The sequence below is a fragment of the Pollachius pollachius genome (genome assembly GCF_949987615.1).
Source record: "Pollachius pollachius genome assembly, chromosome: 11".
NCBI lineage: Eukaryota > Metazoa > Chordata > Actinopteri > Gadiformes > Gadidae > Pollachius > Pollachius pollachius.
The window spans coordinates 13292070-13307884 of record NC_136944.1 but is presented as its reverse complement, the minus strand read 5'-3'; the positions used below and the strand labels follow the sequence as shown (position 1 = coordinate 13307884).

The window sequence follows — 15815 nt, the reverse complement described above, 5'->3', positions numbered from 1 at the left end:
GAGATCTTGGTAAACATGCCTTAAAGACTATGTAAAATGTCATTCATCATTCATCCTTGCTTATATTAAAATGTTTGTTTTTGTGTGTTGATTTGTATGTGTTGGTTTGTGTGCGTCTGTGTGTGTGCGTCTGTGTGTGTGTGCGTGCATGCGTGTTCCTCCACCTGGTTGAGGTAATAGTAGGTCTCAGCCTCCTGCAGGTAGAAGGCCTGTCTCTGCTGGGAGGGGAGTCCGGCCAGCATCTCATAGAAGATGTGGTAGTTCCTCTCATCTTTGGCCTGGGAGAGAGGGGTGAGCCAGCACACAGCAGCAGGATTAGATAGAGGGCTTGACTATAAGACATTCAAAAGGAATATAGATTTAGAATTTACTGTCATTTTATTGTGCATATATATTGTCATATCAAATTGTGCATCTAATATTAGTACTTAAATATAAGGAAGATGATGTTCCTGTGGCAAAGCATATGACAACACATTATACTCATGTTACACACACACACACATACCTGGAAGACTATACGGGACTTCTCCAGTAGATACTGGGAGGTTATGGCACCACTGATCACACCCCTGAGGAGAAAGAGAGAGGAAGAGTGAGAGAAAGAGAGTGAGAGAGGGAGAGAGAGAGAATCGGAGAGAGAGAGAGAGAAAGAGATGGATGTTTTAGAATATGTCAGACAATAAATTCAGCATGTTTGTAGTCCATACAAGATATTAACCAACAAGATGAGTACCATACTCACTCTTCGAGAAAGACCTCTATGTATTTCCCAAAGCGACTTGAATTATCATTCCTCACGGTTTTGGCATTTCCGAAAGATTCCAGGAGAGGAGCTGCCTCCAGAATCTAGCGATACCGATCAAAATGATCGGTATTAGCAGACAAAAAACAGACACAGTGTTGTGGATGATGTAGGACCACTACAATCAACCATCAACCTAAAATCGTAACTATCGTTTGCACACTGACAAATCCTACTAAATCATTGATGACCAACTGGTGGAAAACCGATCAAGAGTTTGAGAAGGAATAATCCAAAACAAATTATATCATTTGGATAAATGTCTGTGTGGTGGATTGAGTGTCATGGATACAAACACAATAACTCCACACAATTCACAGCACAAGACACAGCCATCACTTAACTGACCGAATCAACCATTGGAATATGAATAAGAGTCAGGAATCCGAAATAACCAAATGCATTTCATACAAGCTGATAAAAAAACTTGCAAATTAAAGTAAAGGTGAGGTAAAGCAAACTTTGAAACTTAAATCTAGTTTACCTCAATCTGTAGTAGAAGTGTAGGGGCCAGCGGAGACACAACAGGACATATACATTAATCATTGTGTGTGTGTGTGTATGCGTCCATCTGTTTGTATGTAGTTGTTTGTCTGCATTAGTGTGTGCGTGTGTGTATGTGCGTGCCTGTGTGTATATATGTGTCTGCATGAGAGAGCGTGTGTACCTGTTGCGTAATATTGTTCTTATGGTGTATTGCCGCTAGGTAGCGAAGGACCAGTTTGGTGGCCTCAGTCTTCCCAGAGCCACTCTCCCCGCTGAAGAAGAACACAGATCATAAAATCAGAACTATAAACACTGAAATAAAAGCAAAGCACATTGGGTTTTAAATATTATGTTCCTGAAGGATGCAATGAGTTACAAAAAAACTTAAACTAGGCTCTCTATTTCTATAGTAAAAATGTGAAAGTAAATATGATTCGAAAATATATGATTTGGGTAACGTTTTCTGTTGATCTGTCTATTTTTTGCCTTTGACTCTGTATAAATTATTGACCGTTTTGCTTGTCTTGTCAAACTTCTGTTTATATTTTTGGAAAGGTAAGAATATATATTTTTTCTAAGTACTGACTTCATTCAGAGTAATTCCCATTAAATACTCACTTGATTCACAGACAAAGTCAATGTGTTATCAATAGAAAATATTATAAAAAATATGAAAATATATATTTTCATGCATACTTAAATAGGAATAATGAATAAATCATGGATCATATCCTTATCTCGTAATTCTTTGATCTGTCTGTTTATTCGGTTCTCGAAAAAATTGGTTCTGAAATACTTTATAATTTTCATTGGTGCTTAAGCTACTGATGATTGTCTCAGTTAATTGATAAATCATTAATCAAAAATAATATAAGTTCCCCTAGCACAAGAAGCCAAAGTCTTAGATTCACAGAAACTAAAGTAGGTCATTCTTAATGCATTCAATCAGAACATTATTGATCAAATGTCAGAATTTAAAAGCGCATTTTTCTTTTGGTATAAGTTACACATGTTTTATATTTTTACTTAATACATTATCCAAACCATGAATCCACTATCAGAATCTGAAGGTCGGAATCGTTCAATCGGATTATTGGCTTACTGATTGATCGACTAGTCTCAGCACTAATGTGTTGGCTGGGTTTTTAAAAGGCAGTGTTAGCAGCAGTGGTAACACTAATAAAGCTAAGTGTAAGCTAGACAAAGGTGTTATATGGCCCGCTGGCGCCAGTGATTCTGTTACGCTAGCTCTCTGATTGCTCTCTCATAGCTTAACGGATTCATTGAAAAGGAATTAGGAAAGGGTTGATTCCACTTCTTCACAGAACCATCCAAAACTCTCTCTCTCCTTCTCCCTCTCTCCCTATCTCTCTCTCCCTCTCTCTATCTCTCTCCCTCTCTCTATGTCTCACTCTCTCTCGATCAGAGAGAGTGTGTGAGTCAGGTGTGTCAGGTGTTTGTGTGTGCGTCTCAGGTGTGTCGGTCAGGTATCTGTGTGTGTGTGTGTGTGTGTGTGTGTGTGTGTGTGTGTGTGTGTGTGTGTGTGTGTGTGTCTAAATCGACAAATTGACCAGGATCAAGCATTGAGTGTCATGCAACCATCTGGTCAGCCCCCCCCCCCCCCCCCCCCCCCCCCCCCCACACACACACACACACACACACACACACACACACACACAAACTTGCACAGTGAGACATGATCTGCTTTGGTTTCAGAGCTGGTTGGGTTATTTAGGTGTCCTTTAGAACATGTGTGTGGGGGTGTGTGTATGTGTGTGTGTGGGGGTGTGTGTGTGTGCATGTGTCCGTACAATTTTGCTGGTGATTGATTATATAGGGCATTAGCAGTCTAGAACGCAATCTCTTGAACAGTTTTACTTTTGTTCTGGACCTTGGTACATGAAACCTTCCTTAAGGGTTTGCACTTCAACTAGTAAAAACATAAAAAAAATGGCTAACCTTGTATTTCTGGTTCCTAAGAACTCTGTCCAGTTGTTGTGTTTTTTGCATTCAGTTGTGCAGCACCGTAACTCTTTTTTGTATCTACTCCAATTTTGCTTGCATGATTGTTCTCAGCCTTACAGACAGACAGACATACAGACAGATGATATAGCTCATCAGACGGACAGATAGATATGTAGACAGACGAGACAGAGAGTAGCTGGCGGTGTCTATCTAACCTCACCACAGAGAGATGCTCATGAATTTACAAAAGCATCCTGGAAGAGGAGGCCAAGGAGAAGCAGGAGGAGCAGGTGAGGAGGAAGGAGGAGGGAAACCTGATGAAGGACTGTGGTCAGGACCTTTTACACAACTGATTACATGGTTGGAAAAATTCAGACTCCAATCACCTCTTCAGCTAGTGCTAGGCGTCACACAGGCATGTATTCACACATGTGAACACACACACACATGTGCACACACACACACGCAAGTGCACATGCAAACAGGAAACACACGGGTGCACGCACGCACACGCATGCACACACATACACACTTGCGCACACACACACAAACACATTCAGTGATAGTCTAATCTATTGTGTCTAACTGTAGAAATTACAAACTAACTAGGTTAGCTGAGAGGAGAAGGAAACTGCAAAACTGTGTTACAAATTGAATTTCTGTGTGTGTGAGTGTGAGTGTATGTGTGTGTTTGAACAATTTACAGCAAATATCAATTGTATAGATTACATAGCAAGTGAGACATTGTTGGGTATTGGGAGATTTGCATTTTAAATTTGTTGAGCGGGGAAAGACCTTAAAATATTTACGTGTATAATTTTACTCAGCAAAACTCTGCAACGCTGTTTTGACATGCATCACTATTCAAATGTTTTTTGCCTGTATATAATATATATTAGCAAATGTATATTATTATAGTTAGTTAAAACATATTTTTTGTTATTAAATTTGAGAGAATATTGCAGTTGGAAAAGGTAGACATCCCATAAAACAAGTCCCTCATATGTAGCCCCATTTATTATATTATAGATAATATATTAATAACATTTAAATATATAAACTTCTTTCATGGGCATCTCAAACACAATTATGTGTCCCAGCCATCAGTCCAAGTGGCCCAAAAACGTATTTTCTCCCAAACAGATTGAAACAGTAAGATCTATTATTCAGGCCCTAGAGCGCAGTTCCGGAAGTAAATTTCCCATTCATTGTCGCCATTGACTTTTCCTAAAACCGTTATAAAAAGTGATTTACGCCTAAAACGAAGCCAATCATTCGTCAAGATAGTCATGACCATAAAACATTTGATTCGGGGCAAAAAGGAATTTGGAAAACGGAAAAAAAGGCAAAGGTACAAGACTGTGTACAATCTATTTGTGTAACGAGTGAAGGAAATACTCATCCCATAAACCATTGTGAACTTTTTCGCAATGGTTACGACCCATTCGTTTAGCGCGTTTCTTGCATCTTATAACCTTGTCATTATGTATTGTCATATATTGTTTATATTGTCAATTTGCCTGAAATTAACTCATTCATCACACACCAATGGCGGAGTGAAGCATGTAAGGCGAGAGACAGCTCGTCAGGAGCAGTAAGGGTTAGGTGTCTTGCTCAGGGACACCTCGACTCTCAGCTAGGAGGAGCCGGGGATCTAAATAGCAACCTTGCGGTTACCAGCCAACCCGCTCTACCACCTGAGCCACTGCCGCCACAGCAAAAGTATATCCTGGATGGTTACAACATTATGGCTTTAATCAAAACCTCCATGGAGAAAATGAATGGGATTTTTACTTCTGGAACAACACAACAGATAATGTGTTAGCAGTATCTTACCTGATTATAATGACCTGGTTGTGTTTGGCATCCATCATTTTGGTGTAGGAAGCGTTTACTATGGCAAACAGATGCCTGTGGGAGACAGAATCTTGTTTCAATCAGACTTTAATCAGAATCAGAATCTCTTTATTGTTATTTGCATTTAAGAAGCCAGAGAAGATCGGTTGCACTTAGCATAAATATGAATTCTTTGTTCATTGCTTTCTTTCTTTTATTATTGTTCCCTGCTTTTATTTGCTCCTTCACTAATTTTTCCTATTGTCTCTAGTTCTCCTACACTTTCTTACTTGTATGTGTTCATCTTTGTTCTCTGCTGTTCCTTATTTTCTTTAATTTCCAACTCTCTTAATTTAATTGTGTCCTTGTTTGTACACATGTACAGCTATATATTTGACAGAATATATGACGATGATACTTGCAAGACATTGTTTTGTGATTAGTAACCTAGCAACTCCATGATTTCAGATTTCAGCTTCTTCACTTATAAAATAGTGAATTAAAAATAATGAATAATATATAAACTTATAATGAATAATACATTTTGTTAGCCAGTACATTGAGCCAGTTAGTCAGCATAAGTCATGTGGCTCTGATTACTAAAGGCCCCTACCCACTAATAAACAGTCGGGGAGGGGGGTGATCTGGCTGAAGTCAACTCTAATTGTCGCGCAGTGTGGGGGGTCAAAAGACACGGGATATTGCCCCCGACCCCCTGAGAGTCGGGAGGGCAAAGATATTTTTCGAACCGGGTTGATATCATGTACCGTAGTGTAACGTAGTGTGGGAGTTATGAGACTGAAAACTGTGATTATTGTGGGAACAGCCAATTGTAAGAAACAAAGGGCCAATTCCCCTTAAGGGATGATTCAGATATCTGGATTAAAATGTTGACAATCAATCAGACATAAAACTATGAACTATTTTAGAAATATACCATGCAGAGCCCAATCCACTCTACTTGAGTGGACATTTTCAGAGAAGGCGCAGATGTTCGGACATGTGTTTACCCCCCGCATGTTCCCAGTCACCTATTGCGGACCATCGACCCAACGGCAAGGCAAGACTGATCTTCAAGGCTAGCTGTGTAGTGTATACTTCCAAAGTCGGTCGGGACTTAAAAAGTCACTTAGTGGGCAGGAGCCTTGTTGTGATCATGTATCTCTATTTAGTTGTGATCATGTATCTCTAATTAGTTGTGATCATGTATCTCTTACCTCATTAAAGATCAGTTGGATCGACGTCTAATGTTGGTAAAGATCAGTTTGCTCTAATCATGTAGCACCAAAGATCAGTTTGCTATGATCATGTAGCTCTAAATATCAGTTTTCAATGATCATGTAGCTCTAAAGATCAGTTTGCTATAATCATGTAGCTCTAAAGATCAGTCTGCTATTATCATGTAGCTCTGAAGATCAGTCTGTTATTATCATGTAGCTCTAAAGATCAGTTTGCTATAATCATGTAGCTCTAAAGATCAGTCTGCTATTATCATGTAGCTCTAAAGATCAGTCTGCTATAATCATGTAGCACCAAAGATCAATTTACTATAATCACGTAGGTCTAAAGATCAGTTTGATATAATCTTATAGCACTAAAGAAGAGATTGTTAGTGATTCTGTAGCTATAAAGATCAATTTGTTATCATCACGTAGCTCTAATCATCAGTTTGTTTACAATCCTGTAGCTTTAATGTTCCTAAAGATCGGTTCAGTCCTGTATACAAGTGTTTTTTTGGTTAAATTTAGTATTTTTTTTATTCACTGTATCCCACTGGCCATGGCTTTCTTGCAGTAATAATTCTGCTTGAAGAAAGCGTTGGCACTCTTTGAACAGTCGCACCCTGTGTATTCATCAATTTTTTTTGCTGTTTACATAGGGTTGTACAGGAAAAATCAATTAAATTCAATAAAAAAAAAAAAATAGCAGTACAAGGGAAGTCAAAGGTTGGGAACCACTGCTGTAGATCTAATGATCCTAAAGATTAGTTTGACTTGATCCTGTTGCGTTACAGATCAGCTTGTGTTACGATTATGATCTTTAGATAATAACAATCTGTTCTTTAGTAAGTTGGCTGTGGGGACCCTAATGATCATTAAGTTTATTAGAAGGTCTCACGGAGGGTTCTCTCCCAGGGCATGGCCCTTGTACTGCAGCACCATATCCGTCCCGTAGATATTGTACATTTTATAGGGGTTCACCGACACCAGGATACTGCCTATGTATGTCTGAGAGAGAGAGAGGAAGACAGAGCAATTGGGAGAGATAGAGATTGAAGGAGAGATAAACATACAGGTAAACAGAGTTGGGAGTGCAGTAAGTCCGCAAAAGAAAGACAGAACGAGGGCGGAAACAGGAGGGCAAACAACAAATTAAGTTAATGGAGTTAATGGAAACAGTGACAAAATAAGAAAAAATGGTGCCATTATGATAAACATTGTTTAAACAAATAGTGCAAGTGCAAATGTGGGACTCACGTATATAAGCTCACGATCAAATCTCATCATTAGGTTCAGCAGCACAGCCCCTTCATGTAGCTCCCTGGAAACACACACACACACGTCATACTCACTAATTATGTGTTTCTATTCATTTGTGTGTGTGTGTGTGTGTGTGTGTGTATGTGTGTGTGTGTGTGTGTGTGTGTCTCACTCCAGCTGTGTCATGTCCTCTACCCCGTCCTCCTCTTTCTGCTCCCTATAGCCTATGGTGGGGAGGCTTCGTATGGAGTACATCTGTAAGACGTTGTATGAAAGCACATACAAATGTTGACACACACACACACACGCACACACATATGCACACAATTACATGAAGGAAACAACAACCACTATCTCTGTTTGCCAGTTTCTAATCCAGGTTATCTATATTAAAGCTCCATGTTAAAGCGCTTTACCATCACAGCAGTTTACCTTATCGTACCACTGCCCCTTTGGCTCCCCTTCTCTGCTAGGCAGCCAGTCCCCTGGGTCATGTCCCTCAAACTGGCCCACTTGTCCCATCACACCCATGGGGTTCAGTAGCTCCTCGTCCCGATACATGGACCACTTATTGAGGTTCTGCACTGTCCCGTGAGGCAGGACTCGCTCCGCCCCCCACATGTCAACATCTTCCCCAAAGTCTACTCCATCTGTCCCCTGTGCCCAGTGTCCATCTGGCCCATGCCCATGGACCTGAGGCATAACTACAGCATAGGATGGAAGGCGGAAAGAGGATCCACGGAGGTTTGGGTTTGTGGACAAGGCACTGGATAGGTCCATAGATCGAGGGCTAGGGGCGCCAGGCCGGTTTGACAGAGTGCCGTCTGGAAGGCGATATGTGGCTCCACGCATGTTGGGGTTTTTCGACAACGCACCGGAGAGGTCCAACGTTCGAGATGGGGAGGGACTTGCAGCACCAGGCCGAGTTGTAAGTGTGCCGTCTGGTAGACGATATGTTGCTCCACGAAGGCTTGGATTTGTAGACAAGGCACCGGAGAGGTCCAGCCTTCGAGATTGGGGAGCAGGTTCCGCTGCAGGCCGAGTTGTAAGTGTTCCGTCTGGTAGACGATACGTGGCTCCACGAAGGCCCGGATTTGTAGACAAGGCACCGGAGAGGTCCAGCTTTCGAGATTGGGGAGCTACTGCAGCAGGCCGAGTTGTAAGTGTCCCGTCTGGTAGACGATATGTGGCTCCACGAAGGCCCGGATTTGTAGACAAGGCACCGGAGAGGTCCAGAGATCGAGGTTGGGCAGCAGGTTCTGCTCCAGGCCGAGTTGTAAGTGTCCCGTCTGGTAGACGATATGTTGCTCCACGAAGGCCCGGATTTGTAGACAAGGCACCGGAGAGGTCCAGCCTTCGAGATGGGGGACTTACTGCAGCAGGCCGAGTTGTTAGTGTCCCGTCTGGTAGACGATACGTTGCTCCACGAAGGCCCGGATTTGTAGACAAGGCACCGGAGAGGTCCAGAGATCGAGGTTGGGCAGCAGGCTCTGCAGCAGGCCGAGTTGTTAGTGTCCCGTCTGGTAGACGATATGTGGCTCCACGAAGGTTTGCATTTGAGGACAAGGCACCGGAAAGGTCAAAGCTGCGAGATTGTGGAGTCGGCTGAGGACTGGCCATAAGGGTACCGTCTGGTAACCGATAGGTGGCCGATCGCACATTTTTGTTCTGGAGAGCAGCGGAGAGGCCAAGTGACCGTGGTTCTGGGACATTTTGGACAGCTTGGTTTCTCAAAAGCGAGCCATCTGGGAGCCGGAAATTTGCTTTGCGCATGCTAGCATTCGAAAGAGCACCAGAGAGCCCTGGTGAAGAAAAAATCCCCTCAGAGCTCTCAATAATTTCCACCTCCTCCTGTCCTGGTTGGGTAATAAAAGAACCATCAGGTAAGCGATAGGTGGCCTTTCGGACGTTAGGGTTAAGCATAGCAGAAGACAGCATGGAAGGAGAGACGGTTGATGGCTGCTCTGCTGGCTCAGTTCTGGTTACAAACGAGCCATCGGGAAGTTGGTAGGTGGCCTGCCGTAAACTGGGATTCTGTAGGGCATTGGATAGCATGGCGGGAGACAGCCTCCCCCCTGCTGTTACTGGTGGCTCAGTGGAACCCTGGGGCATGATAAAAGAATTGTCCGGAAGTCTGACCATTGACCCATGTATTTGAGAGGCCCTCAGTTGAGCGGAGAGAAGCGGAGAGGCTATCCCCTGATGTTGCAGGGTAGCCTGAGGATGAAGAGCACTTGGAGAGGCAGGAGATAATGGGGAGAGGTGGTGCTGAAGCGGTGAGGTGTAGGATGCGTTTCGTAATTGTGAGGAAAGCATGGAGGCAGACAGGTGTGGAGAAGAGGGGGCAAAAGAGCCAGTAACGGGTGTGTCCTGAGCAGGCGAGAGGACAGGCGTGTAAAGGCTTGCGTTTCCCTGGAGAGGAGAAGAGTAGGAGGCACTGCGCAGGCCAGGATTCTGCATTAGAGCGCCGGACAGACCCAATGGAGAACTGGCCCCTGTCTGCAGCATCACTTGTTCATCCATTGGCATTAAAACCTGCCCATCAGGAAGAGGAGAATGACTTCTCTGTAAAGGTGAGATGTAGCTGGCATTCTGCAGGTATGGGTTCTGCAGTGACCTCCCTAGGTGGGGTGATAGTTGACCAGGAGTGGACGGGTGACTGTGAGGATAGCCTTCGTATCCTTGAATAGAAGACAAGGGCTTTGGTATGACAGGGGCATAATGAGTGGGGTAAGCAGAGGCATTGTGTGATTGAGCGTTTGTAAAAGTACCAGGGTAAGCTGGAGGATGATGTAACGCATTTGTCAACATCGGTGATGGACCTGGATCACTCATAGTGTATCCATAATGGTTTATAGGCTGTGAAGGAAGTAGATTTCCATGGGGGGCATAAGGATTAACCACTGAGGGCTGTAAAGATGAAGGCCCTGGACTGTAAGGACTCATAGCCCTCTGGGGAACAGGCGAGGCAGGGTGATAGGCTGGGTGCATGGGTGAGGGTGCACGGGAGGGCAGAGGTGACCTATGGTGTTGTAACATAGGAGATTGAGGTCTACTCTGAAACCTGTGCATAGATGGCTGGGGAGAGAGGGGACGCATATGTTTTACTGAAGGTTGTGGAGATGCCAGAGGAGCACTGAAAGATTGCCTACTCAGAAGAGAACCCTGGTTCCTGGACATCCGGACAAGTGGCTGCCCTCTGCCCACAGGCCGGTGGAAGCCTCTCTGGGCCGGCCCAAATCGTTTGGATTCCCTAAGCCCTGTTTGTCGGGACCCTGTCCTAGCCAGCATTTGTGGGCCACCTTGGGGAAGGCCTTGGACACTATGAATAGAGGATCTAAAAGGGGCAACATTTTGGGTGACAGGAGGTCCAGTCCTGGAACGTCTCGATAGATAGGGGTTTGCAGGGGAGGGTTTGACAGTGCCCATGGGCACATGGCTGCGACTGCCGGGCCGACCTCTCAGTCTGCGCGTTGAGGAGCGGATGGGAAGGGGCCGGTTAGACATATGAGATGGAGAGGGGGAGACGGGTCGGCGAGGGGATGGAGGGCGGAAGGCCCGAGGAGGTGATGATGGTCTCTCCATCATAGGCATGGGGCTTTGCCTTCTTGGGGAATGCAGTGCTGAGGAGCTGGCTCTTGTCAAGACAGATGCTTGTCTTTTGCCACCAAAATTGCGAGGTCGGGCAGAGGGCAGGGGTACTGCGTCTGGAGGAGGCTGCTGCCTAAAAGAAGGTCTCGGTGAATGACCTGGACTTGGCCTTCTCCTCATTGATCCACGGGGCGAGGGCGGGGGGCTGGACATAGGGGAGTAAGGGGAACGTGCTCTGGATGGTGACCTACCTTGCCCAATCCCTTTGGTCCTCCTAGGGTAAGAAGGTTTGGCCTGAACTGACATGCCTCTCCTAGGGAAGTGCGGTGAAGCAGGGGGGCTAGGTCTCCGCCGGGATAGCATTGATGCTGGCCGCTGGCGCATCATTGACATTCGGGAATCAGGCCTTCGCCTACGTAGCATTGGGGAGAAGTGATGCTCCTGATAAGCATCTCCCTCGTATTCAAATCTTCCATTAGTCTGCATGCCTGGCCTAATTGATAGCTGTTGGGGCCCAAATCGCCTTACTGGCATTGGGGAGTGCATAGGCGAATGCATAGGTGTATGCATAGGTGAGTGCATAGGTGAATGCATAGGTAAATGCATAGGCTGGGGAAAAGGTGCCTGCATCATTGGGACTCCCATTTGGAACATTTGAGGATCTTGGGGGTGAGATTGTTGGTACACAAGCGGGGGAAACTGAGGCTGGAGAGGTGAAATGGAGAAGTGGCTGGGGGAGCCAGTGAGAGGGGGGTGGGCGTGTAGAGGGGACTGGGCCTGCTGCATTAGCATGGTGGTTGGAGACTGTCTTAGGAGAGGGGCAGCCTGTGGTTGGCCCAAATCGACAGCATACTGGGGCTGTGCCTGTTGGTTGATGATTTGAGGTTGCTCATATTGTATGTCTGACATCATATCTAAATCATTGAGGTCAATGGTCTGTGCAGCAGGGGAATGCAGAGGGTAAGAATTGGGCATAGGTGGTGGAAAGATTGGAACATCCAGTCTTTCTTTCCCAAACATCATCACCTGGGGCCTTGGAACCCTAAACTGGTCATGTACACCTGGGTCTTGAAGAAGGTAAGGCAGTTGTTCCTGTTGGTAAATCAACCCCAAACCAGATGCATCTAGACCAGAGTCTGTAGGAAATGGTAACATGTTTGGATTGTACATGGCCTGTGTAGGGTCTGTGTAGGCTAACATTGAGTCATTGTAAAATCCTTGGTCAAATTCAGACCCGGCATACATCATCATCCCAGCTGGTTGGGAAATCCCATAGTTATAATCCAACTGGTTTCCCATTAACATATGGTCACCATAAAGCTCATGCGGGTCAAAGAACCCATCCATTCCCCTGTCATAGTAACCAAAGGGCTCTGCTTCTATTGCATAAAGCAGTCCGTCCTCACCATAGTAATAGCCTTCATCAGCATAAAAATCCCCGAAATCATCATCATAGTAACCATAATCATTGTACTGTTGGTCCTCATTGTAAAATTCATCATCATAGTAAAAGTTACCGTCTTCATCGTAGTAGCCATACTCATCATCCCAGAGATCATCATCATAGTATTCTTCTTCATAAGGATCATACGGATTCCTCCCGTGGTATCCATGGTTATCATAGTATTCTTCCTCATAGTAATCTTCATCGTACTCATAACCGTCATTAAAGTATCCTCTGCTTCTGTTGACATACGATTGTCGCTTTCCCCCGAGCCCCCCGGCACTATACCGACGGTGTCCCTTGCTGTCCAGAAACTTCCCTGTCAGCCAGTTTGTAGCCCCAGCGATCCTCCCTAATACCCAGCTTTTACTTTTAAAACCAGGCTTCTCTGCTTTATTCTTCCCAAATACTCCTTTGAACTTTCCTCCAAGTCCCTTTGCCTCTGTTGCCATTTTACCTTGGCCACCTAACCCAGACAGATTTAAGGTCTTCTTGGATGGATTATCCTTTTTGAACCCGCCAAAATTGCTGAAGCCAGACAATCCCCCCTTTTTGTCCCCAGCCTTGTCTTTACCCCCGAAGCCAGCAAACAGCTTGGTGCCTCCTAAAAGGGGTTTAGAGCCCGGTGGTTTCTTCTTCTTGGAGATTCTGAGAAAAAGACGGGTGGTGCTTTTGAGGTTACGCTTTGGCTTTGCTTTCTCAGCTGGTTTTGGCATACTAAAAAGGGAAGACTTCCCTGTGATGCCACTTAGGGCACTTGAAGCTCCCTTGATTGCAGGCATCTGACCTGCCATCCCTTTCTTCTGTCCCTGCCCAGCTAAGCCCATCACAGCCTTGGATGCGCCCTTTTGAGCATCATTCATCTTTTTCAGGTTCATAGCAGCCATTCCTTTTTTTAGTTTTGGCGTCTCCTCTTCCTCATCTTCATCTTCACCCTTTGGCTGCCGTTTGCCAGGAGCCTTGCTGAACCCCTTCATAGCCTTAGAGGCTCCTTTCAGGGCCACTTTTCCTTTACCTTTTGCTCCCTTCTTGGTTACCACCTCTTCTTCGCTCTCCTCTTCCTCTGTTCGTTCACTACTCATTCCCTCATCGTCCTCTTCTGAGGCTTCTGACTCACTGATGGGTTTCTTACCCTTCCCCTTCTTCCCGTCATCCTTGCCCTTTCCCTTAGCTGGCGGCTCCTCTTTTTTCCCTTTCTTGTCACCCTTCTTATCTTCTTTCCCTGCCTTCTTTGGCTCCTCTTCTTTGCCCTTCTTGGAAGCCTTGTCCTTCTTAGGTGCCATTTTGGTCCTACACCTACTCCAACTGTCTCAGAGAAAGAAGATAAAGGATCGGTACAGACGGAAGACTCAAGCAGTAGGGATCCATGTCAGAGTTGACAACAGCTTGACATACACGACAAATCCAAATGATGCCAACATCTTCTTTTCCAGTATTTCCGTCTTCTTATAACTTTTAACTTGTACTTATTCCTCCACTGAATCAAAGTCTCCGATATGTGATGGAGCACAAATGCCAGACAAACTCTAACACCATCTGTTTCAAGTCAGTTATTCTAAAGCGCAGAAAGAAACTGGCTCAAACCTGAGCCACCAGAACTTGCTCGCATTACAGCACTCAGGCATCTAAAAAGCAGCCAGGATCCCAAAATGTTTCAGACTGAAACATGCTGATTGTGATTATCAAGAGTCATTGAGTTCAGAAGTTTTGTTCTGATAGCACTGACTATCACTATACCAGGATCTTTACTCTTGTCACCCACTTGTCAATCTGGGTCACTCACTTGAAATCCCACATGGAAGTCCTTTAACAAAGTTGGAGCAACATAATCCAGCATGTGCCATTTTTAAATCCCAGCGGGGGGGGGGGGGTTCTCCTTCACAGGTTTGTAAGTAATGTTCCAGGGTCACAGCGCTGAATAGAAGACCCCCCCAGTACCGGTCGATGGTGTCGGTGTAGTCCTTTGTGTGTCTCCCATTGTCTTGTTAACCCAGAGACAGTTGTTCTTGCTTGGCTGCTGCAGCAACTTTGGCAGGCAAGTTCTTTCCTCACACAAGAAGAGTCGCTCTGTGTGTGTGTGTGTGTGTAGGTAAGTGTGCGTCTGTTTGTGTGTGTCTGCATGCACATGTGCGCATATCCTAGTTCTAACACTCAGGGGTATCCTCTTCTATCTGTGCGTGCGTATTCTTCCACATGGACGTCAGAATGCGAGTGTGTCCTTCTGTAACCTCCCGCATTTCTCCCTCTTTCATTCTCTCTCTCTCTCTCTCTCTCACACTCTCCCTCTCTTTTTGTGACACCGCGACCTCACCTGTCCTCTGTTCCACATCATTGACCCCCTCTCCCCCCCTCCCCAAACCTAACCGCTGTGCATTCACACACGTCGTATCTGTGTGTATGTGTGTGCATCCTCAGTTATAGTTGCAAGGGGGAACCTAAATGTATCAGCTGCACTGCCTTGGGGTAACCCTATCTGTAGGCTCACACCCGTATCAATAATGCAGGTCGGCTGAGCTGTTGCTAAACTGTGTCTGAGAGGCTCGGGCACACTGAGCCAAAACATGCGGCACCACTCGTACCATTAACACAGGCAGCACAGGCCAGGGCTGGCAGGCCACAACAGTCAGGGATAACGCATACATTAGACCCTCTACAGGTGGCGTTTTCAGTGGAGGGATTACAAGCGAGCTTGACAACACCAATAAGTACAACAGTGTTGTACACAATCAATTAATGATTCATGGAGGATTCATAGATAAAACATATTATATATATACTACATTGATTGTATTTTTGATATTAGTATGGACGATTCAGTTATACAGAAGTCATTTTTCATTGCCTGTTTTTCTTTACTCATATGACGCAGTCAAATGTATTATTCACATTTCCTTTAACAAAGAATTTAATTATTCTGAAACTATTTACGCATTCATTTCAGAAAGATCTGAAACCAAATCAGAACCGCATCTCTGAAGCAACAAGCTTTAAATGTTAGGAGTTTTCACAGATATATTGACTAGTCAATTTACAAATATAAAAATACAAAATGAGTGAATGAGTGTGAGTACAGTGAGTGTGCATCCATGCACATGGGTTTGTGTGTGTGTGTGTGTGTGTGTGTGTGTGTGTGTGTGTGTGTGCGTGTGTGTGTGTGTGTGTGTGTGCGTGTGTAAGGCCATGCAGGTAGAAGGAAGATGGAGGGTTG

General features: G+C 44.8%; 1 protein-coding gene across 1 annotated transcript in view; it reads right to left on the bottom strand.

The window, feature by feature from the left end:
* myo15aa (myosin XVAa) overlaps positions 1-8289 on the bottom strand; it is a gene marked incomplete at its 3' end in the record, with an annotated part of 44009 nt that extends 35720 nt beyond the window's left edge. Inside the window, exons 1-9 of the mRNA XM_079747109.1 lie at positions 8005-8289; positions 7745-7827; positions 7570-7633; positions 7211-7320; positions 5093-5167; positions 1473-1563; positions 746-849; positions 509-572; positions 165-278 (exon numbers count right to left, since the gene is read on the bottom strand). Coding sequence (XP_079603235.1) covers positions 165-278; positions 509-572; positions 746-849; positions 1473-1563; positions 5093-5167; positions 7211-7320; positions 7570-7633; positions 7745-7827; positions 8005-8274 — 975 coding nt within the window. The 5' untranslated portion in view covers positions 8275-8289. The remainder of the gene's footprint in view (positions 1-164; positions 279-508; positions 573-745; positions 850-1472; positions 1564-5092; positions 5168-7210; positions 7321-7569; positions 7634-7744; positions 7828-8004) is intronic.
* Positions 8290-15815: the final 7526 nt, after the last annotated feature.